Genomic DNA, 25,492 nt, shown 5'->3' on the forward strand with positions numbered 1-25,492 from the left:
CTGGGCTCTGGCTGGGCCACTCAAGGACATTCACAGAGTTGTCCTGAAGCCACTCCTTTGATTTCTTGGCTGTGTGCTTAGGGTCGTTGTCCTGCTGAAAGATGAACTGTCGCCCCAGTCTGAGATCAAGAGCGCTCTAGAGCAGGTTTTCATCCAGGATGTCTCTGTACATTGCTGCAGTCATCTTTCCCTTTATCCTGACTAGTCTCCCAGTCCCTGCCGCTGAAAAACATCCCCACAGCATGATTCTGCCACCACCATGCTTCACTGTAGGGATGGTGCCAGGTTTCCTCCAAACGTGACGCCTGGCATTCACACCAAAGAGTTCAATCTTTGTCTCATCAGACCAGAGAATTTTATTTCTCATGGTCTGAGAGTCCTTCAGGTGCCTTTTGGCAAGCTCCAGGCGGGCTGCCATGTGCCTTTTACTAAGGAGTGGCTTCCGTCTGGCCACTCTACCATACAGGCCTGATTGGTGGATTGCTGCAGAGATGGTTGTCCTTCTGGAAGGTTCTCCTCTCTTCACAGAGGACCTCTGGAGCTGTCTAACTAAGACCCTTCTCCCCCGATCACTCAGTTTAGATGGCTGGCCAGCTCTAGGAAGAGTCCTGGTGGTTTCAAACTTCTTCCACTTACGGATGATGGAGGCCACTGTGCTCATTGGGACCTTCAAAGCAGCAAATATTTTTCTGTAACCTTCCCCAGATTTGTGCCTCGAGACAATCCTGTCTCGGAGGTCTACAGACAATTCCTTTGACTTCATGCTTGGTTTGTGCTCTGACATGAACTGTCAACTGTGGGACCTTATATAGACAGGTGTGTGCCTTTCCAAATCATGTCCAATCAACTGAGTTTACCACAGGTGGACTCAAATTAAGCTACAGAAACATCTCAAGGACGATCAGGGGAAACAGGATGCACCTGAGCTCAATTTTGAGCTTCATGGCAAAGGCTGTGAATACTTATGTATATGTGCTTTCTCAATTTTTTTTATTTTTAATAAATTTGCAAAAACCTCAAGTATACTTTTTTCACGTTGTCATTATAGGGTGTTGTGTGTAGAATTCTGAGGAAAAAAATGAATTTAATCCATTTTGGAATAAGGCTGTAACATAACAAAATATGGAAAAAGTGATGTGCTGTGAATACTTTCCGGATGCAGTGTGTGTGTGTGTGTGTGTGTGTGTATATATATATATATATATATATATATATATATATATATATATATATATATATATATATATATATATATATACATACATATATACACACATTATATATATAATCACCTCGACGCACAGCTTGGACTCTGGAACCAATCTCCTTGAGAGGGGCTGGACTCTCTACCATTCTGGAGTTGCCCCCGGTGAGAGGCGCCGAGCGGGTGTGGGCATAGTTATTGCCCCCCGACTTGGAGCCTATACATTGGGGTTTACCCCGTGGACGAGAGGGTATCCTCCCTCTGCCTTCGGGTGGGGGGACGGGTCCTAACTGTTGTTTGTGTGTATGCACCGAACAGCAGTTTTGGAGTCCCTGGAGGGGGTGCTGGAGGGCATACCTTCTGGGGGCTCCCTCGTACTGCTGGGAGACTTCAATGCTCACGTGGGCAATGACAGTGAGACCTGGAAGGGCGTGATTGGGAGGAATGCCCCCCCCCCCCCCCCTCCGATCTGAACCCGAGTGGTGTTTTGTTATTGGACTTCTGTGCTCGTCACGGATTGCCCATAACGAACACCATGTTCAAGCATAGGGGTGTTCATATATGCACTTGGCACCAGGACACCCTAGGCCTCAGTTCGATGATCGACTTTGTGGTTGTGTTGTCGGACTTGCGGCCACATGTCTTGGACACTCGGGTGAAGAGAGTGGCGGAGCTGTCAACTGATCACCACCTGGTGGTGAGTTGGCTCCGATGGTGGGGGAGGATGCCGGTTAGGCCTGGTAGACCCAAACATGTTGTGAGGGTCTGCTGGGAACGTCTGGCAGAGCCCCCTGTCAGAAGTAGCTTCAACTTCCACCTCCGGCAGAACTTCAACCATGTCCCGAGGGAGGTGGTGGACATTGAGTCCGAATGGGCCATGTTCCGTGCCTCCATTGTTGAGGCGGCTGACCGGAGCTGTGGCCGTAAGGTAGTTGGTGCCTGTCGTGGCGGCAATCCCCGAACCCGTTGGTGGACACCGGCGGTGAGGGATGCTGTCAAGCTGAAGAAGGAGTCCTACCGGTCCCTTTTGTCCTTTGGGACTCTGGAGGCAGCTGAGGCAAAAACTCGGGCATGGGAGGAGTTTGGGGAGGCCATGGAGAATGACTTTCAGACGGCTTCGAGGAGATTCTGGTCCACCATCCGGCATCTCAGGAGGGGGAAGCTGTGCAGTGTCAACACTGTGTATGGTGGGGATGGTGCGCTGCTGACCTCGACTCGGGACGTTGTGGGTCGGTGGGGGGAGTACTTCGAAGACCTCCTCAATCCCATTAACATGCCTTCCAATGAGGAAGCAGAGCCTGGGGACTCGGAGGTGGGCTCCCCCATCTCTGGGACTGAGGTCACCAAGGTGGTCAAAAAACTCCTTGGTGGCAGGGCCCCGGGGGTGGATGAGATACGCCTGGAGTTCCTCAAGGCTCTGGATGTTGTAGGGCTGTCTTGGTTGACACGTCTCTGCAACATCGCATGGACATCAGGGACAGTGCCTCTGGATTGGCAGACGGGGGTGGTGGTCCCCCTCTTTAAGAAGGGGGACCGGAGGGTTTGTTCCAACTACAGAAGGATCACACTCCTCAGCCACCCTGGAAAAGTCTATTTGGGGGTTCTGGAGAGGAGGGTCCGTCGGATATTCGAACTTCGGATTCAGGAGGAACAGTGTGGTTTTCGTCCTGGTCGCGGAACAGTGGACCAGCTCTACACCCTTAGCAGGGTCCTGGAGGGTGCATGGGAGTTCACCCAACCAGTCTACATGTGTTTTGTGGACTTGGAAAAGGCGTTTGACCGTGTCCCTCGGGGAATCCTGTGGTGGGTGCTCCGAGAGTATGGGGTACCAGACCCCCTGATAAGAGCTGTTCGGTCCCTGTACGATCGGTGTCGGAGCTTGGTCCGCATTGCCGGCAGTAAGTCGAACCCGTTTCCAGTGAGAGTTGGACTCCTCCAGGGCTGCCCTTTGTCACCGTTTCTGTTCATAACTTTTATGGACAGAATTTCTAGGCGCAGCCAGGGTGTTGAGGGGGTCTGGCTTGGTGGACTCAGGATTGGGTCACTGCTTTTTGCAGATGATGTTGTCCTGTTTGCTTCATCAGGCCGTGATCTTCAGCTCTCTCTGGATCGGTTTGCAGCTGAGTGTGAAGCTGCTGGGATGGGAATCAGCACCTCCAAATCCGAGACCATGGTCCTCAGCCGGAAAAGGGTGGAGTGCCCTCTCAGGGTTGGGAGCGAGATCCTGTCCCAAGTGGATGAGTTCAAGTATCTCGGGGTCTTGTTCACGAGTGAGGGAAGAATGGAGCGTGAGATCGACAGGCGGATCTGTGCGGCATCGGTCTGTCGTGGTGAAAAAGGAGCTGAGCCATAAGGCAAAGCTCTCAATTTACCAGTCGATCTATGTTCCTACCCTCACCTATGGTCATGAGCTATGGGTAGTGACCAAAAGAACGAGATTGCGAATATAAGTGGCTGAAATGAGTTTTCTCTGCAGGGTTTCTGGGCTCTCCCTTAATGATAGGATGAGAAGCTCAGTCATCCGGGAGGGGCTCAGAGTAGAGCCGCTGCTCCTCCGCATCGAGAGGTGTCAGATGACGTGGCTCAGGCATCTCATCAGGATGCCTCCTGGACGCCTCCCTGGTGATGTGTTCTGGGCACGTCAAACCGGGAGGAGGCCCCGGGGAAGACCCAGGACACGCTGGAGGGACTATGTCTCCCGGCTGGCCTGGGAACACCACGGGATTCTCCCGGAAGAGCTAGAAGAATTGGCCGGGGAGAGGGAAGTCTGGGCATCTCTGCTCAAGCTGCTGCCCCTCCGACCCGACCTCGGATAAGCGGAAGAGGATGGATGGATGGATGGATATATATAATATATATATATATATAGTGTGTGTGTGTGTGTGTGTGTGTGTGTGTGTGTGTGTGTGTGTGTGTGTGTGTGTATATATATATATATATATATATATATATATATATATATATATATATATATATATATATATATATATATATATATATATATATATATATATATATCTATGTATATCTATCTATATATATATATCTATCTATATATAATCTTCATTTGGATCTTGATCTTTGTCCGCAAATGAATTAGAAGAAGAAGCACTAGATGGCAGTAGAGAGACAGCTAAAACATAGGCATTGCATTAAGAATCTCCTACAGGCTTATACTACTGAACACTGTAGTACTCCAGTCACACCTCAAAACACAGACATTCAAACTAAACAAATTGTTGTGCTTTAAATTAACTAATCTTTATATATAATCTTCATTTGGATCTTGATCTTTGTTTGTCCGCGAATTCCACGCATGCGTAGACCACCTTCCAGTTTAGTACGTTGTTGTTACTCACGGATGTCAACAATGTGCCGGAATAACGAAAGGGGTGGTGGACAGTGTTACGCTGGTTAGCTCCTGAGGCTTGGTTAGAGAATGAGATTGCCGAAGATAAAAGGTACGAGCCTACGTAACATATGAATGAAAGAAAGACAGTGGGTAAAATGAATGACAACGTAACAGCACGTTCTGGAAATTATTATTGTTACGTTGTAGCCGGCGAGTGCTGCGCATCTCACAGTTGTACCGTGGCTTGCTGACATGTCAGTGAAGTGATCCCTATTTTTGCTTTAAAGAGCCTGGATACCTATGTGTCCCCCTTTTATAACCATTGCTCCGTGTATATTGCCTTACTCTTCATATTGCCAAAAAGCAACCTGCGAGATTGGAGAAAGGTTGAGAAGAGATTGCGAGAGGAAACGACAGCGTCGTGAAAACGAGACGGACTGTGAACGGAGAGAAGCAGAAATGCTCCTACACCACCACATAATTACTATTCAGACAGTGATTCCGAGTAGGCCGTTCCTATCGAATCAGTGTCCAAGGGTTTTCTTTTGTAATTTTGTTTCCCTTGTAAAAAATCATAATGCTGTGCGACGAAGGGCCCAGTTCACGACTGGCAGCCGTGTTTAAACAGGGAGCCCTTCACAGACAACTTTAACACGCGCAATGTAGTTGGGCGCACATGGCTAGTATATATATATATATATATATATATATATATATATATATATATATATATACACACATACACACACACACATATATAATATATATATACAGTATATATTGTCATACATGGCTGGGGGTCAGACCCGGCCGGGACGCTTGAAAGGACTGGGTCATGGCGTATTTTTCCTCCGGGTCATGAGAGGGCAACCGCCCTGGAGTAGAAGAGGCCCACGGAAGAGGAGCAGGGAGGTCACCGCCAGGGGGCGCCCCGAGCCTCATGGAGCCCGGGACATATTTACTTCCGCCACACCCATGGATGATCCTTCCAGGGTCACCCGGAGTGCTTCCGGGTGCTCTCCTGACGCTTCCGCCACACCAGGACGTGACGTCAGGTAGGGCACCTGGAGCTCATCCGGGTGAGGATAAATGGGGCTGCCTCCCTCCTGTCATTGAGCTGGAGTCGGGAGCAGGACGAAGCTCCTGGAGAGAGAGGACAGGTGGCCCAGGGACAAGGAGAGAGAAGGCCCAGGAGAAGGGAGACTGGGGCTAGAGGCACTGTGTGAGTTGTACGAGTTGTGTTGTTGTGGAGAAGAAAATAAAAGCAGTTTGATAAAGATGTGGTCTCTGACTCCGGGCAAATATCACAATATATATATATATATATATGTGTGTGTGTGTGTGTGTGTGTGTGTATGTATATATATATATATATATATATATATATATATATATATATATAAAATATATTGTGGCAAACGGTTGGGGGTGGTACCCAGCCGGGACGCCCAGAAGGACCGGAGGAGAGATTACGCCTCCTCCAGACCACGAAGGGGCGACCGCTCTGGTGGCTTTGGGGACCACGGGAACAGTGCTTAGTAGCTCAACCCTATAGAGGCCCGTGGTCACCGCCAGGGGGCGCCCAGATGCCTGTTGAGCCCTGGGGGGGAAGAAGACCAGGGACACCTGGAGTGCTTCCGGGTGCACAGCCGGCACTTCCGCCACACCAGGGGGTTCCGGCAGTTGCTCATTGGGAGGCACCTGGAGCACGTCCGGGTGGGTTTAAAAGGGGCCGCCTCCTTCCATTCAGTGGCTGGAGTCGGGTGGAAGAGGACGGAGCTCGGAGGAGAGGAGTGGAGACGGACCAGAATAGAGAGAGAGGCATTGGAAAGGCCTGGACTTGTGGGTGATTGGTGCTGGGGCACTGAGTTGTGTGCTGTTTATTGGTGTTAATATGAATAAACGTGTGTTGGCTGTGGAACCATCGGTGTCTGCCTGTCTGTGTCTGGGCTGTTCCCCACAATATTATGTTATACTAGACATTAAGCCCGTTACAATAACAGGCGCTGGAATAGTAGTGCATAAACATTAATAGGAACAGTCTATATTAAATGGCAAAGGACCGTCTATTTTCTGTTACAGTAATACTGGCTTGTATGTGGCTGTAATATGCATCACTTTGTTGTGAGCCTTTAATTTTCTCTCACAGTAATACATCTCTCCAGCAAGTATTTTAATCTTTGCTGGCGTGTAGCTGATTATTGTATGTATGGCATTTCCCTAGCAACGGATTTTATGTGCACGAAAATAAATCTACTTTTAAAAGTCATCCTATTGTAATATCATGAAAATTCGTATATTTAGGAAAACACTTTACACTTTACCGGGCCAAGTTTGTTAATCGCAAATCTGACATCCTCAGAGTGAACAACAAACACTAATCCCACCTCTTTGGGGAAGCTGGTCTCCGCGTCTCAGTACCCGATTGGATTTTTCGTGCGTTATGTTTTAGGTCTTACCTCATTTACCGAAATCCGATTGGATCGGCTGCGCGATATTTTATAGGTCTCGCCCTCTCTGACTTGTGTGACGCGTCAGGCGGCCTTTGAAGCATTGCACCGTGCCCCGCACATGCGCACTACACCAGAAGACACACACACGGACACATGGACGCACAAAGGGATTTTATTAAAGAGGATTATATTATATTATATTATATTATATTATATTATATTATATTATATTTAAAATGTTTTTAAACCTGTCCCACTGCTCCTTAACTGTTTTTACACTTAAAAGCTTGTTCCAGTTTATCCCTGTTAGACTTTGCTGCATCTGATCAAATTTGCTCTGCCAAAGTTAAGCATAACAGTTGTGACAGTTTAAAGGTCCCCGTGACCCCTTGAACCCTCAGACCAGACGTCAGATACACTGGATGAAAGTCCAAATAATGATTATTTATTATAATAATAGTGTGCACCAAGCACCACCACTCCACAATACTCCAATATAAATCGATAATCACAAATAAACAATCAATCCTCCACTCCCAGACACGTTGCCACCCTTCCACCCAGCTCAGCTCAGCGTCTGGGATTTCCCATCGTCCTTTTCTATTCCCTGACCCGGAAGTGGTTCCAACCCTACAGCCCATGTGATTCCTTATCACTTCCGGGTCAGATAAAAAAACCCTTTTCTTCATCCCGGAAGCACGTCATTTCCTTTGTCGCCTTGCCTATGACATACTTCCAGGTTATAGGGCACAAACAACTTTCTGGGCCTCCCTGCAGCATCATCTGTTGGCCCCTGTGGTATCCAGCAGGGCTGTAAAGGAAAACTCCATCGTCCATGATTCCCTGCTGGTATTCGGGGCACTTCCATGCTGCAGGGAGAGCTCCAACTGGCGGCCTGGGGGTGTTGGCCGGGGTGACAGGGCGGCCATATCCCACACAGTTCAGTCTTTGCATTTATGTTCTTCCAGAACACTGAGAGCTATATAAAATATGGTCACATGACCAAAGCATTTCATTCACCTATACAGCCTGAATTATATCCTGGTTATTACAAAATGCTAAATCTAGTCAGGCTTCCCTCCACATTGATAGATAGATACAGTGCATCTGGAAAGTATTCACAGCGCATCACTTTTTCCACATTTTGTTATGTTACAGCCTTATTCCAAAATGGATTAAATTCATTTTATTCCTCAGAATTCTACACACAACACCCCATAATGACAACATGAAAAAAGTTTACTTGAGGTTTTTGCAAATTTATTAAAAATAAAAAAATTGAGAAAGCACATGTACATAAGTATTCACAGCCTTTGCCATGAAGCTCAAAATTGAGCTCAGGTGCATCCTGCTTCCCCTGATCATCCTTAAGATGTTTCTGCAGCTTAATTGTAGTCCATCTGTGGAAAAATTCAGTTGATTGGACATGATTTGGAAAGGCACACACCTGTCTATATAAGGTCCCACAGTTGACAGTTCATGTCAGAGCACAAACCAAGCATGAAGTCAAAGGAATTGTCTGTAGACCTCCGAGACAGGATTGTCTCGAGGCACATATCTGGGGAAGGTTACAGAAAAATTTCTGCTGCTTTGAAGGTCCCAATGAGCACTGTGGCCTCCATCATCCGTAAGTGGAAGAAGTTCAAAACCACCAGGACTCTTCCTAGAACTGGCCGGCCATCTAAACTGAGCGATCGGGGGAGAAGGGCCTTAGTCAGAGAGGTGACCAAGAACCCGATGGTCACTCTGTCAGAGCTCCAGAGGTCCTCTGTGGAGAGAGGAGAACCCTCCAGAAGGACAACCATCTCTGCAGCAATCCACCAATCAGGCCTGTATGGTAGAGTGGCCAGACGGAAGCCACTCCTTAGTAAAAGGCACATGGCAGCCCGCCTGGAGTTTGCCAAAAGGCACCTGAAGGACTCTCAGACCATGAGAAATAAAATTCTCTGGTCTGATGAGACAAAGATTGAACTCTTTGGTGTGAATGCCAGGCGTCACGTTTGGAGGAAACCAGGCACCGCTCATCACCAGGCCAATACCATCCCTACAGTGAAGCATGGTGGTGGCAGCATCATGCTGTAGGGATGTTTTTCAGTGGCAGGGACTGGGAGACTAGTCAGCATAAAGGGAAAGATGACTGCAGCAATGTACAGAGACATCTTGGATGAAAACCTGCTCCAAAGCACTCTTGACCTCAGACTGGGGCGACGGTTCATCTTTCAGCAGGACAACGACCCTAAGCACACAGGCAAGATATCAAAGGAGTGGCTTCAGGACAACTCTGTGAATGTCCTTGAGTGGCCCAGCCAGAGCCCAGACTTGAATCCGATTGAACATCTCTGGAGCGATCTTAAAATGGCTGTGCACCGACGCTTCCCATCCAACCTGATGGAGCTTGAGAGGTGCTGCAAAGAGGAATGGGCGAAACTGGCCAAGGATAGGTGTGCCAAGCTTGTGTCATCATATTCAAAAAGACTTGAGGATGTAATTGCTGCCAAAGGTGCATCGACAAAGTATTGAGCAAAGGCTTTGAATACTTTTGTACATGGGATTTCTCAGTTTTTTTATTTTTAATAAATTTGCAAAAACTTCAAGTAAACTTTTTTCACATTGTCATTATGGGGTGTTGTGTGTAGAATTCTGAGGAAAAAAATGAGTTTAATCCATTTTGGAATAAGGCTGTAACACAACAAAATGTGGAAAAGTGACGCAATGCGAATACTTTCCGGATGCACTGTAGAAAGATAGGTAGATCCTTTATTAATCCCCAGGGGAAATTCACATTGGTACTACAGTTCAGTAGTGCCACCCTTAGATTCCCAAATTGTATACTGTAAACATTGACTGGAACTTCATATGCTATCCATGAGAATTGTAAACTGGTGAAATTAAATGTATATGGACATGAATTAATGTTAAGTATGTAAATAAATCTGTCACACTGCCACTCACTAATACACCAGATCTTCTGCAAAATCTGGATTTAAAGATATCTAGATTTATCCATTCACTGTTTTGCATTACTGAAGTAGTTAATTAAGGAATAAATAGAGTTAGGTTTGTGATGTTGAGCGTCATTAGCATAGAACTGAAAACGAATGATATATATCCAAATAATTCCCTTGCACCTATGTTTGCTGTTTGTACAGTTGATCATTTATTCATCACTAAGTGGCATGTTCAGATTCATATTAGAGCTTAAAGGACAGTAGCACTGGAATGTGGCAAGAATCTCACTGAGTATTTATATGTGCATTCCATAATGTTTGGAACGACAACACATTTTTCCTTCACTTAACCCTCTGCTCCACAGTTTAACATTACAAATCCAACAATTCAGAAGTAATTAAAGTGCATATGGCAGACTTTAAAGGTATTTGCATACATTTTGGTCACAACCATGTAAAAATTACGGCAGTTTTTCTGCATGGTCCTGCCATTTCAGGGCACTATAATATTTGGGACAATCGGCATCTTAGATGTGTTTCATTGCTTCATTGCAGACATGAGATACCTAGACTTGCTAATAATTGATGAGCTATTTCTTGCGTTGCTCCTCATACATCTGAGGTAGGCTTTGTTACCAGCAACCCTATTTTGGATGAAGTGAATTTGCAAATTATGTTATTTTTTTGTATTTGCAAAAATATTGTGTTTTTAATTTGGAAAAGAAAACAAAATTCGAACATACTATATCACACTGGGTAACCCAGAATTATGTTTCTGCAAGCACTTCTGAATTGTACATGGATTTAACAAAAAAAGTCATTAAATTAATCTAATGGTAAATTGGAAATCATCATAAAAAGCAGATTCTTTCACAATACATCATGTCAATCTCTAAGGTGTTCAGTAGTTTTTGGTTTTTATTGCAATACATTTCCTTAACCGAGTTTAGTACGCTTCTCTGCCGCCTCACAGAGATGAAGGATTTTAATGCAGATGACAAACTGTAGCACAAAAGTACTATATACATTTTGATCCAATATGTAAAATATATTTGCAGTTAGGTATTATCTATTCATTTTCTTATTACATACTGTACATAACATGTTAATAGTTGTAAAAACTTCTTTAGAGTGATAGGTTAAACATTTGTTGTACATCGTTTTTTCTAGGTCACTTTCCTAAGATGCAAAACATTAAGAATGTATGGTTTAGTTACTGCATGAGGTTCCATTATTTTTCCTACTCGGCAATTTATCTTTCTGAGATTTGTCAACTTCCATGCAAAGACAGATAACAGTGAGTATCATTCTTCTAATAATCCAGCTGGCATCAATTTTTACTTGAGTCAGTAGAAAATGCAATTTGATTTATGGCGGATATTTTACAAAGTAAGCATATAATTAAATGTAATAAGCAAAATTGCTGTTTGACTATTTAACCTTTTAAACTTAACTTTATTCTGCAAAAGACACAATTAATAGGTAAAATAACAGTATTTATTGTTGTAAATAATAGAACACCTGCAAAATATTAAAATTATGATGGTTTTGTCTTTGCAATCAAATTAGTTTTTATAAGGTCAATGGAAATAGAGAGGTTGAGTTTGGCTTGTATTAAAAAGTAATTCCATCATCTAACACAAAATAAAATGTCCATATTTAGTATTAATTAAGATTGTCTTTACAGTTACAGTTTACTTTTTTTTTAGTTTTTATCTTTTATCTTACATTTGAGGAGTGCCTTTATCCAAGGTGACTTTTAAGTTCAGGACAAACTACAGTTGTTTACAGATACAGTAGTTTATGCAGTTGGAGCACAGGTAGAATAAGTAACTTGTTCAGAATTACACAGTGTAAATTAAATTACTTAGAGATTTATTTACACATTTCAGTAATTCTGATAAAAATCTTTAATAATTGTGAATAAAGTGCCTGCATTGAAACTTCATTTATGCTTACAGAATATTCAGGATCTCTTATGTCAGCTGTGAACACTCATACACTTGTGAAGGCCACTTGTTCTGTTGAATTTTAATACTGCTTATTTATGCATGGGTTTGACCTAAAATCCTGATTAAGTTGTATACAATTTTTATTTTTGTAGTGCACATAAATTATGGACCCTTGCTTTCCCTGTAGGTACTGCAGCAGCCTAAATTTGTTAAAACATGGACTGTACAAGTGACAACAAGTGTTATGTGGGAATATGGTCTCATGTTTAAGTGGTTGCTTCTTGGAACATCTACACATTAGACCATGGCAATTTCCTCTTGTGAACATCTCATACTATACCACATGCCATAAAGAGTTAGTTAAGTGAAGCTCAGGTGACTGAGTAGACCACTATTTAGTTTAGATATTTTCTGTTCCTCCTCCTGGAAATTTAACTATTTTTTTTACAATAATTTACTGGCTGTGTCATTTGCTACATGGCTAAACATTGGCCAGAGAAGCATGCAGCAGATTTAAACAAGTACTGTACTTAAACTCAGTTTGAGTTTTGGCAGAAAAAGGACTAAATGTAAGGAAACCTAGCTAGAAATATAGTCACAGATTATAAACTTTCAAAACACCAAACAGGAAAATGACCATAATGTTGTGGCTCACTGATATGACTCCTTGAATAAGGAATGTGATTCAGACCTGTATACACCCCCATGGTGTTTATTGATATCACAATTCAAGATGAGGGTACAGGGCTTGCAAGTGCTTGTGTCCAGCTCCTTCAAGATCAGTGCTCCACTATGGCAGCTACTAAAATGTTCATGTGAATTTATTTGGTATTTATAGTATGACTCAGAATTTGGACAGATGAATTTGATATTTATAGTATGACACAGCATTTGGAAAGATGAAGGACCTTATTACAAGGAATTAAACCTCAACAGAATACTGTTGAAGGGTAAGCCAAAAGGCTATGTTTGAAAATTAATAACTGCTCTGAATATGGAGAAGCTGAACAAAATCAATAAGGAGCAGGAAAAGAAAGCTGAAACAAACTATCAGGTCAATACTGGGAGATGAATCCAACCTAGTGACTAAACTAAAGGAGGAGACAAACTTGTATTAGTAGGATCAAAGCAGGGTTAATAAAAAAGATTTGAGAAAGACACAGCAAAATCATTCTGTAAGGTAACCTCAATGTTGATCATTGGAATTACCTAATCGGAAGCTATGATACAATAGAGCATGACCTCCAGGGTCTGTGTCCCTAGCAGCCACATAGCAACCTATGCACAAAATGACAGAGCCTGTACAAAGCAAAAAGGCACTGAGGGAATACTCAAAACATAATAAATTTGAAATTCTAATAGGAAGGTTTTCAGTATGAAACTAAGCTTGCTCAAAGATTCCTAATAATAAAAACATAGCTAGGATGTCTTCATTTCTATAATAAAATTATGATCTTTTCAGAATACATTTAAAATGTCAGTACATTCATAACAGTAACAGAACTGGATGTTACACCTTTTGTGGTATCGTCAACACTTTGCCTACTAATGTCATGGAGTTTGTACTATAATGTTGTGTCATTTGTGCAATTCAGTTTATTCTAATTGAGTATTTTCACTTCTGAACCACGTATGCTATACAGTAATTACAAATACAGTATACGGTATATACAGTAAATACGGGGGTGGGGGGGCTTGAGTGCTAAACAACTTATGGCTTTGTATGTGAAAGAGTGATTGAAAGTTGTGTCCTGAAATAATTATAGAGCTGGGTTTCTTAAACTGTGGATCAAGGCCCAAATTGGGTTGCAGCTGATTTCTGATATGTTCCCACATGACAGTAGCAAAATTCGTCTAGTTCATCCAAGTGCGACTTACATAGAGAGTGATATACCAGCATTGGTGGATGTATTATTTAGTGTGGTAGTTTGAGATCTGAGACTTGGCCCATAAACAATTCTGTCAATGTAGAGCAAGCTATTGTTTTTATGGCACAAAAATATTTTAAATATTTCTACTTACATCCCCAACACTTGTCTTTGCAACAGCTATAAAACAGTCCAACTGATGAGATTAGCAGCATAATCATTTTATTAAAAAGAGAAGATTGCATGTGGTAAAGCAAAGGGGATGATACAAATAAGCTTGTGACTTGACAGGATCCCAAAGCCAGTTTCAAATGTTAAAACAAACATATAAGAGAAAAGTTAGTTTACATTTGCTTTACAAAAGGTTACACTAAGCATTTACACTGGTACTGATATAGCTCAGGAATGTATTCCCTTTTTGAAAGACAATTATTGTTTCATTAACAACCTATATATGTGCAAAGGGAGATAGAGAGCTGTTGCAATCGCAGTTACACCTTAAAAAGTATAAACACCCTGCTGCATTTTAAAGGCAAACAAGCTTTTATTATTAACACTTTTATTAATTTATTAAATTGATTCAGAAATTTAAAAAATGCACAATTTATGCTTACTTTGAGAGTCTGTTGACAAAGTGAGCTGCTCTATATATTTTGAAAAAAAAAATAAAAATAAGTTGGTATTTTGAAACACCACAGTCATTTGTGGTTCTAAGCTGGTAAAGTTTTTAAGCATTAGGAAAACCCGGTGAAGTTTTGGAGAGAATACAACTTAGCCTCCAGTTATGAGTAATTATGTTTTATTGGAATTCTGCCATAATAATCTTAAATTGACAAGTCTGATTCACTAATAATTCATTTTATTAAAATTGTAGCCAAAGTTGTGACAAATCTGAAAAAGGAGGGAGAAGTTTAGAAAATTAAAACATTTAAACTTTCAATTAATTTGACTTGTCCTTACACTGATGTCATCTCACAGCAAATGTCACAAATATGACGAAGTGATTTTCTGACAAAATCTGGTTTTGTAAGTGTGCTGTTATAAAAACAGTTTTAAAGAGCTTGTTTAAATTAAAGTATGTCAAACGTTTGGCATTTATTAATTCATATGGCAATAACATCATCATGTTTGAAGTTTTTAGTATTTGTTTTAAGCCATGTTTATTTTTAAGTTAACAGTATATTTCCACTGCGTATACAATTTAACCATTGCCCTAACAGTCCTTAATACTAGAGAAGTTCTTTATTGGTCATGTCAGTCAGTCTGTGTTTTATGCTGAGACTTTCACAATGAGTATAAACACTTCACAAAGTAATCATAAGTGCAAACCCGTAGGTCCCCATAGCTGACTAAATTATTAATAATAACATTTTTTTAATTCAGGAAATACTTTTTGTGGAAATAAATATCAGGCATTTATGCTGTCTCTGTAAGATATATAAAAAAAGTGCTCTTTGATGAATTAATGATCCATTGCTGGACATCCCTAAATATACACGACATTAATCCTTGCTAACTCTGTGCTGTAAACATGAAAGGCTTACTTTAACAATAGAATTACCAGAGCCTACGAAAAAACTCTTAGATCCGGTCCACCTTAAATCCGTTTGCACCTCTCCCTCAGCGTCTTTTGTCCTGTAAATGTGCAGATTAAGACAAGCAGCAAGCAGCCTGCTACTCCATCCCCCACTGCCGCAGAATGTGCACAAACTTCTCACAGCTCATGCCTTGATTGATTATCTGGGAGTGAAGTGCTGGAGTTTTAGAATGGAAATAATAGATCGGTATTTGGAAGACATGCATTTCGTGTGTGTTCCGTTTCTATAATAATCTGTGTAAACACATTATTAAAACAGAAATGTTTGTCATATTTTAGTAGTAAATGACAAACTGTTGGCATAAACTATATAATGTGTGAAGCCTAAAGTCCAAAGATCAAATAAACACTTTCACAAATGGTTCAAGGACGATACAACAGCTTCCATGGCGTAGCGGTAAGATTTGCTGACTTAATCAGCAATCAAGAGTCCCCGGTTCGATCCTGTCTGCTTCCTGTATTTGCCGTTTTCAGTAGTGAGCTGCTCTTATTGTTAATATTATACAGTACACACATGTATTTGGTTTGCGTCTGTAACAGACGGTGTACGTTTATAGGACTTGTGAAAGTTACCGTTTTTTTTTTTTCTTTTCACTTTTATTCTCTCAGTTACGATTGCGATACATACTACTGCCCTAGGGATCTGACGCTGTTAGTTTTTATTTGAAACTGGGAATAACTGTAGATGTGAGTGGTGTTTTGAGGCAATGGAACTGGACATTCTCTGATCTGGAGGGATAAAAGCTGACACACAAACACTGGTGAATCTGCCTTCTTCGTATATCTCACTGTCACTTGATTTTTTTTAATTCAGTTTTATTGAGTGTTCCTGCTCACGTTGAATTAGTATGTACCTTATGGTCTATGAGGTCAAAAAAAAAAACAGACATAGGTATATATGATACTAGCAAAATACCCGCGCTTCGCAGCGGAGAAGTAGTGTGTTAAAGAGGTTATGAAAAAAAAAGGAAACATTTGAAAAATAACGTAACATGATTGTCAATGTAATTGTGTTGTCATTGTTATAACTGTTGCTGTCTTTTATATATATATATATATATATATATATATATATATATATATATATATATAATATACACACACACATAAACATTTATATACATATACATATATATACATATCTACATATACACATCTACATATATATACACACATACATAAACACACACATAAGACTTACTGACTGAAACGGGCTTTCATTGACAATCATGTTACGTTATTTTTAAAATGTTTCCTTTTTTTTTCATAACCTCTTTAACACACTACTTCTCCGCTGCGAAGCGCGGGTATTTTGCTAGTATATATATATATATATATATATATATATATATATATATATATACATATACACACATACATGCAGTTTTAATAACACAGAAATCAATATAAACATTAACATCATTATCATATGAGAATATGAAGTAATATATAAGAAGCACATTTCATATAAATATAAATTATTAAACAGTAAAATCTTCTTCTGTAATTTGCTACCGTGGCAATTTGTGTGTCTGTCCAGGATTTTAAATGACCTGTAGCTCGCAAACCGTTTCACCTATACACTTGAAATGTGGTACACATATAGTACGTCACGTCTACTATCCGCTTTATGGGTGATGATCGTTTTAGTCTTTTTATCTTTATTTTATTTTATTGTAGAATCAACTCGTATCTGCGCACAGCAGGGCAGCCGTGGGCGGATGCGTATGGTGTATTCACTCCATGTTATCGTGCATTGCGCTGTCACTGGTATTTTGATAAAAGAATTTGAACAACATATAAGAAGCGTATAAATTATTAAACAGTAAAACATTAACATTTAAGAAGTAAAGTTACATTAAGTACTACTGCAGTGCCTTCGGGTATACCTCATTTTTTGTTTTCCCATTACATGCTTAAATGTATAAATTTTTTGGTGCACCTACCCGAGAACACGCTACATATAACCGAGCGTGGGAGAAGCATGGATTTTAAACACGCGTTGAGTTCATGTGCTGGTCTCCGTCGTGGAATAACTGGTAATGTTTGACTAAAATCTACAGCGAGTAAAACGACATTACCTCCTATTTTTTTTTTACGATCTCTGAGATGTTGCTTTTTTCGGTTCAAGGCTTCATAAGCTCTTTTATGTTGTATGGTGTACTTATCCCAAACCATCATCTTTGAATGTTGCAAGACTTTCGCCTTGTATGTAGATCGGGGTAATTACATTCATTGCATTCCTAGTCTGAATCACAATCTGATTGTATGGGTGGTTACCTGGCACTGTAGGGTCGCCACCCGTCCTTTAAAATACGGAATCGTGCCGCGTTTGACAATAAAAATTGCACATCCCGTTTTGAATCAATACTGGACCGGATTTATCCCGTATTTTTTTTATAATTTTTTTTTTAAAGCAGCGTCTCATGCAAATCATCCCACACGCATTTTATGAAGATGCCTCCTTTCCTACTTTTGATTGGGTAATACTTGATGTCATCGTTAGTTTGATTGGTGTTTTTAACTGTCCAGTGAGGAGGGCGTGTCTTTTAAGTACAGTCTGCAAAGTGTTGGCACTGAGATGTGGCGTCAGCGCCATATTTGAAGCCCCTAACGTTGCGGTCAGCAAGTCGGCTAACATCCGCCATGTGCCGTCTTTCAGTTGCGAGAAGCAGATCATAGAATGGTTGAAACTGTTGCCCCTAACGTTGCGCCACGGCGTGTGGTTCGTTTATACGTCGTGTCTTCTCATTAAACTTTTATCTCGCGAATATGTTATTGCAATCCGCAGCGGGAGCGTTTCTATAAACTTAATTTAAACTTACGTTTTACACCGTGCTTTGTTTCCCTTATGAACATGCTTGTATGCTTAACTCGCTCCGTTCTCAATTGTTTAATTAATTTTTTGCTCTTCGCTGTTTGCGGGTCTTCCTCCATTTCCCCCTACTTCGTTCTTTTATCTCGCGAATATGTTATTGCAATCCTTAACGGGAGCGTTTCAATAAACTGATTGAAAATAGTTTTGCATTTACCTTTTTAGTAAAAGGCGAGCTTTTAAGCCTGAGAAATCACCCCGTAAATGCACACGTTTAATTGGACATGTGTTAATATGTATGGTTACACAGTATTAAAAGACAGTGAACAACGTCAGTTACCTTTGTTCCCGCGTTTGATAAAAGGTGAGCTTTTAAGCCTGAGAAATCACCCCGTAAATGCACACGTTTAATTGCACATGTGTTAATATGTATGGTTACACAGTATTAAAAGACAGTGAACAACGTCAGTTACCTTTGTTCCCGCGTTTGATAAAAGGTGAGCTTTTAAGCCTGAGAAATCACCCCGTAAATGCACACGTTTAATTGCACATGTGTTAATATGTATGCTTACACAGTATTAAAAGACAGTCAAAAATTGACGTCATTTACCTTCGTTCCCGCGTGTGACTCGTGCTGTAAATCTCTTCGTTGTTTTTAGTTCACGTGATTACGTAGGAGGCGTGATGACGCGATACGTGACTCCGCCTCCTCCATTACAGTGTATGGACAAAAAATATGTTCCAGTTATGACCATTACGCTTTGAATTTCGAAATGAAACCTGCCTAACTTTTGTAAGTAAGCTGTAAGGAATGAGCCTGCCAAATTTCAGCCTTCCACCTACACGGGAAGTTGGAGAATTAGTGATGAGTCAGTCAGTGAGTGAGTCAGTCAGTCAGTCAGTCAGTCAGGGCTTTGCCTTTTATTATTCTAGATTTAGAATTATTAATTTTATGACATGTATAGTACATTTCGGAAAACATTGTGGCACGGATGCAACATTATTCATATTATTCATATTCATTCGCATAACACCACGTGTTTTTTTTCCCCGATCTTGCCAGTCCCCACATGTTGCTGTTTCTTTTGTACTCCAGGACATGCAGAGGCAAAAATAGTACCGTGAGGTCAGTTCAGCGCTATATGCAATCATCACATTTAAATGTTAACAGTTCAAACACATGCAAGGACCCATCCTTCCTACATTTATGATGTGTGTACCTGTTGCAATGCGCACACTTCTCTCTATACTGTGGTTTCTATTACACACCTGAAAGAGAGACAATATATGTGACATTTTGAAGAAATCATTTTATGACCTGAATAGTACCAACCAGAAAACATCATCGCACTAATGCAATATTATTTGAAAATGAACAGCATCAGATCGGGTGTGAATTTATGCTGGAGCTGTTACTTGGAGTCAGATCAGGAGGGGCGGGGTGGAGGTGGGGGTACAGCGTGATCGTGATTCAGAGAATAAAACTGAAAAAATCAAACTTTTACAAGTACAATAAATTTATACCCAATGTCCCATATACAGTATTTGTCTCTTTCTTTTTTTCTCCGTGCTGCGTTGACATCGTGCACCAGAAGGCGTGAGCTGGACAGTGCGCGCAGGAAAATGCAGGTGGTCAGTTGCTTGTGCTATAACAAGCATGTCCTGGCAGCGATCAACACACATGTACTGTGCAAGGCATGCACGGAGGAGGCCACTGAGAAAAGAAAAGTGTTCATGGCTCACTTTGCAGAGGAACTTGGTTGTCACATCTTACAAAAAAGGCGATTGAAAAAGAAAAGGAGGATGCAACATCGACAAGCTTCTGTTCCAAGACAGCCGCTTTCCCCAGGAAAGTAAACTGAGTCAGTGTTAGGTGCCCTTTCATTTTAATAGGAACCAAAGCATAGAGAGAAGTGTGCGCATTGCAACAGGTAGACACGTCGTAAATGTAGGAAGTTTTTGAACTGTTAACATTTGTGATGATTGCATATAGCGCTGAACTGACCTCTCGGTACTATTGTTGCCTCTGCATGTCCTGGAGTACAAAAGAAACAGCAATATGTGGGGACTGGCAAAATTGGGGAAAATAACACGCAGTGTTATGTGAATGAATATGAATAATATGAATAATGTTGCATCCGTGCCACAATGTTTTCCGAAATGAGTAATTCCAAATATCATATATACCTATGAAAAAAAAATCAAGTGACGGTGAGATTTATGAAGAAGGCAGATTCACCAGCGTTTGTATGTCAGCTTTTGTCCCTCCAGATCAGAGAATGTCTAGTTCCATTGCCTCAAAACACCACTCACATCTACAGTTACTCCCAGTTTCAAACAAAAACTAACAGTGTCAGATCCCTAGGGGGTGGTAGTGTGTATCACGATCGTGACTGAGAGAATAAAACTGAAAAAAAAGGTAACTTTTACAAGTCCTATAAATGTTCACCATCTGTTACAGACGCAAACCAAATATATGTGTGTACTGTATAATATTAACAATAAGAGCAGCTCACTACTGAAAACGGCAAATACAGGAGGCAGACGGGATCGAACCGGGGACTCTTGATTACAAGTCAGCAAATCTTACCGCTATGCCACGGAAGCTGTTGTATCGTCCTTGAACCATTTGTGAAAGTGTTTATTTGATCTTTGGACTTTAGGCTTCACACATTATATAGTTTATGCCAACAGTTTGTCATTTACTACTAAAATATGACAAACGTTTCTGTTTTAATAATGTGTTTACACAGATTATTATAGAAACGGAACACACACGAAATGCATGTGTTCTAAATACCGATCTATTATTTCCATTCTAAAACTCCAGCACTTCACTCCCAGATAATCAATCAAGGCATGAGCTGTGAGAAGTTTGTGCACATTCTGCGGCAGTGGGGGATGGAGTAGCAGGCTGCTTGCTGCTTGTCTTAATCTGCACATTTACAGGACAAAAGATGCTGAGTGAGAGGTGCAAACGGATTTATGGTGGACCGGATTTTTTCGTAGGCTCTAATTCTAGTGTTAAAAGAGCTTGCTCGCAGGTACAGTACATTTGGTTTAACTGTTTGGTTGAAGAAATACAAAATCACAGTTTAAAGTTCTGCAGTTAAGTCATGGTCTTTTTGAGAAATGCAATGATTTTTTGTGACTAAATGATTTCTGGATTCAGCATGTATGAACGGGCTGTACAATACATATCTTCTAATTTCATTAAGCACCTTCCTTTTAGTTTTAGTGTTTAATTCAGACTAAAATTCTATAAAGCTCATTCTAATGTGTAAAATGTGTCACTTTAGTAGGCAGTGGGTTCAAATCCTACTACTGACACTGTGTGACCATAAGCAAGTCACTTGACCTGCCTCTGCTCTAATTGGAAAACCAAAAGAAATGTATCCAATTGTATCATAAATGTTGCAAGTCATCCTGGATAAAGGTGTCAGCCAAATAAGTAAATGTACAACCAAGCCAAGATGTGCTGGGGGGTATTTTTCGTAAGTGGATTACTCGTTTAGCCGGATGTAATTGTTGATGATTTTGGTGTGATCCTGGATTTGTCGGTTTTTCGAAACTCTTGCTGGATTTGTTGTCATAGCAACACATCCTAATCCTCAAACCTGCTCAGAGCAGGTTTGTTCTATGTAAACAAGGATTAGCTCACACACTTAATCAGTGTCCGTGCGTGGAATTCATTTAGTCATGACTTCGCCGTTCATGAATGAGCAACCAATTGATATCGGTACGCAAATTATAAGAAGAGAATTTCATATAGAGAGGGGTTTGCGCGATCGGCAAGATCCTTTATTGCTCCCGGAGGAAATTCTTTTTCGAAAGATACCACTTTAGCTTAGGGGGAATATTGTACCTCAAAAATTTATTAGGACCTTATATTCGAAGTCAAACTCTGCGAAGTCGGGCTCTCACAACCACACAGACAGTATGCATTGCTTTAAGGTTTTTTGCAAGCGGCACTTTTTTTACATACTGTAGGCGATGCGGAAAATCTATCTAAAAGTGCAGTTTTCCAGGCAATTCGTAAAGTCGGGTTTTCATAGTGTTTCCTGGACACCTGCGTGTGCAGACAAAAGAGGCGTTTCATGCCATTGCAGGTAGGTAATACACAGGTAAAAACACCCACAGTTCCATAAAGAATCTCACAATCAGCCAGCATTCTCATTACCCAGGGTTTCCAAATGTGATTGGGGGACATGGGACTGATCACAGAGGAGTTTGATCAAACATTATTTCAAAAATGTACCTCTCCTCCTGATGAATAATCAGACACAGTGTCTTCATCAAATATTTGACCTTTGTCAATATCTCGTTGGTCAGACACAAGTTCTAGGGATATGACATTCCCTGCAACTGACACAATAAAAAAAGAAGGCTATATGGAACCTACCTATGGCACACATTGAGGACAAATATATGCAATGACCATCCTTTACCTGAAATGAAGTAACCACTGCATCCTGCCACTGGTTCTGAGGAGGAGCTTCCCCCTGGAATGCCCTCAGAAACAGGGTGATGGGCATTTTGCTGGAGAGCCAACTCTTCTGCAGGGATAGGTCTGGACCGTGTGGACCTCCAGCTGTTTTTTGCTTGTCTGCCTTCTTATTAGCTTTAAAATTAATGTTCTTTACATTATATATGATTCTTTATGTCAACAATTCTTTAAATAGTTACATACCAATATTTACCAGTTTGATGTATATTCTTGTACTTCACTTTAACCTGTTTCTGTGTTCTCCTTGTGCTCACGTTTGATCTGGAATTACGACATATTAAATAATAATTAATCTGACACATAGCAAATGAAACGCTGCTTTCAGTAAGTACAATGCACACGCGTTTAATTTGTCGGCCACTTTTTGCCAGCCGTCTTTTCTGGTTGGGCTGCTTTTGCAGTGTTACCAATTGTGCATATTAAATCGTGAAATTCTTCATGTCCTTCGAATAAAAGGTCTTGCTCCGCTTGTGTGAAAAAAAAAATGCGCCCGTTCTTTCATCATTGTGTTACAGCCTATCAAAGACTTGCTGATCATGTTTGCTAGACTCAATATATATGGGCTTTTCAATCAGCGTGGGCGCGCGCATTCATCTTTTTTGATTAGATCCAGCTAGACTAATCTTCTACATGGCTGCGTTTGAAAAACCGACTTATCCCGGATGAGTTTCACTGGCATTAACTCATCCAAGATGAGGCATCTGATCTTGGATGATTTAAGCGATGTACGGAAAATACCCCCCTGGTCTGTATCTAGTTTAAACAATACAGTGGAACCTCGGTTCACAAACGTCTCGGACCACGTACAAATCGGTTTACGACCAAAAAGTTTGCCAAACTTTTGCATCTGTTCACAACCACACACTCGGTATATGAACAAGCCAGTTTCCCTTTCGGTTTGTACATGTTCAGTCTCTCCCTGTGCATTTCCTGTGCAGCGAGCAAGAGAGAGCGACACACACGCGAGAGCGCGACACATACAGGCGCGAGAGAGACTAACACACACACACACACGAGAGAGACCTACACACACACGAGAGAGAGAGAGACACACACACACACACGTGAGAGAGAGAGAGACACACACACACACGCGCGCGCAAGAGAAAGAGAGAGACACACACACACAGGAGAGAGAGAGAGAAACACACAGGCACGAGAGAGAGAGACACACACACACACAGGCAGCGCGAGAGAGACACACACACACACACACACAGGCGAGCGAGAGGGCTGAACGCATAAGGTAGAGAAAAGGCAGTTAAAGAATGCACTGGGCTTGTTTTTGTTTTCACTTCTGTTTACAGCGATCGATTCGTAGCGTGCATTGTTGCAATGTTACTTTTCTTGGTTGTTTATTAAATTACAGATTTTTTCAAATGTTCGTTTTTTTCCCTGTGCTTAAAACTCATTAAAAAAGTGTTTCTCAACTGTGACTCCGGAACAACTCAGTACGTGAGCTATATTATGAAAAAAAGTGTTTTTAGCCAGCGGTTGGTAGCACTATTAGGCGAACTATTGCAGTGTTAGTTTTCTCTGTTGTTCAAGGTTTTCTCAGTGTTATTCAATGTTTTTACATTTCGTTTACTATTACGCTCTGCATTCTATGGTTTAATTAACTATATTTGTGCTTAAAAACTTAAAAAAAATATATATTTATATACAGTTCGTATGGTCTTGAACGGATTAATTGTATTTACATACAATCCTATGGGGGAAATTACTTCGGTTCACGACTAAATCGGGTTACGACCAGAGTTTTGGAATGAATTATGGTTGTGAACCGAGGTTCCACTATATGTGGAAAACACAATTGCATAGCAAGGCTGCTGACAGCCTTGAAAACAGTCAAAGTGGTCTCATTTCATATTCTGGCAAATGGCTTTGTTAAAAGTAAGTAAGTAAGAGTGGAAAGTGTTAATTTATCCATTGTATGTGAAGATTTATTTCTATTTAATATAATTTTTGCTTTCTAAATCAACTGAAACAATAAATGAACAATGGCAATTTTAATTGTAATGATTGAGTGTTATAAATATATGTGTCAGTACCATAGCAAAAAATATAATTCAGTCGTAAAAAATACAGGTATGTGGTACATGAACCATATCCAATGCTTATTACAAATGTACAAATTTACAAATTTTTACTCTTCTGTCTTTACAGTTAATGGAAAAAAAAATGTGGAGCTGGGACCAATACTTGCATGAAGAGAAAGCTGAAGCTGCAGCAGCCAAGCTGTTCACAGAGGTACACTAAATAATTAAATTCTTAAAAGAATTAAAGGCGACACTGTAATGTTTCTTTGCAGTTCAAATTTTACCTTGCTGTGGACATTTGTGTTCATAATTACTTTATTTTTGTCTCGCACCTCCTAAATCACCAGTACAAGAAAACCCACACATATGATATACCATTCGACTCGACTTGATGTCTAATTATGGAAGATATTGAGCATTTTGGAGTTCCCTACTATTATTGGCCCTCTAGTCCTGAAACAAAACTCATTTTTGGCCATTTTGGACCATTTTTTTGTGCAAGAAATTACACCCTTATGATAAGGAGTAAACCGATAGGTGTTTCCAACAAAAATGATCAGATGAGCATGAAGTTGTATACAGTATACCCCATCAACCAACCCCAGGGGTAACCACAAATGGAATATGAGGATTAAAGTTACTCCCTTTCATAAACTTTGAAAGAATAGGTGTCAGCAATATTGGCATGTGGAGTGTCGTTTTATGCTATTTCGATGTTGCTGATCACTAATATGATAGCATTTTCGATTCTTGATTC

At 40.8% G+C, this 25,492-nt stretch overlaps 1 protein-coding gene and 1 long non-coding RNA gene across 3 annotated transcripts in view; one reads left to right on the forward strand and one right to left on the reverse strand.

Moving 5' to 3' along the window:
- LOC114653416 (lethal(3)malignant brain tumor-like protein 4) overlaps positions 1-25,492 on the forward strand; it is a 527,140-nt gene that overhangs the window by 132,648 nt on the left and 369,000 nt on the right. The window contains exons 4-5 of one of the 2 annotated variants that reach the window (XM_028803732.2): positions 11,128-11,254; positions 24,863-24,946. In XM_028803732.2, the coding sequence (XP_028659565.1) occupies positions 11,237-11,254; positions 24,863-24,946 (102 nt within the window). In that variant the 5' untranslated portion in view covers positions 11,128-11,236. The remainder of the gene's footprint in view (positions 1-11,127; positions 11,255-24,862; positions 24,947-25,492) is intronic. The other variant, XM_028803736.2, reaches the window with a different exon arrangement.
- Positions 1-25,492, reverse strand: part of LOC127528415 (uncharacterized) — a 189,296-nt gene that overhangs the window by 87,635 nt on the left and 76,169 nt on the right. The window lies entirely within an intron of this gene.

The sequence above is a fragment of the Erpetoichthys calabaricus genome, chromosome 6 (assembly GCF_900747795.2).
Source record: "Erpetoichthys calabaricus chromosome 6, fErpCal1.3, whole genome shotgun sequence".
NCBI classification, from domain to species: Eukaryota; Metazoa; Chordata; class Cladistia; order Polypteriformes; family Polypteridae; genus Erpetoichthys; species Erpetoichthys calabaricus.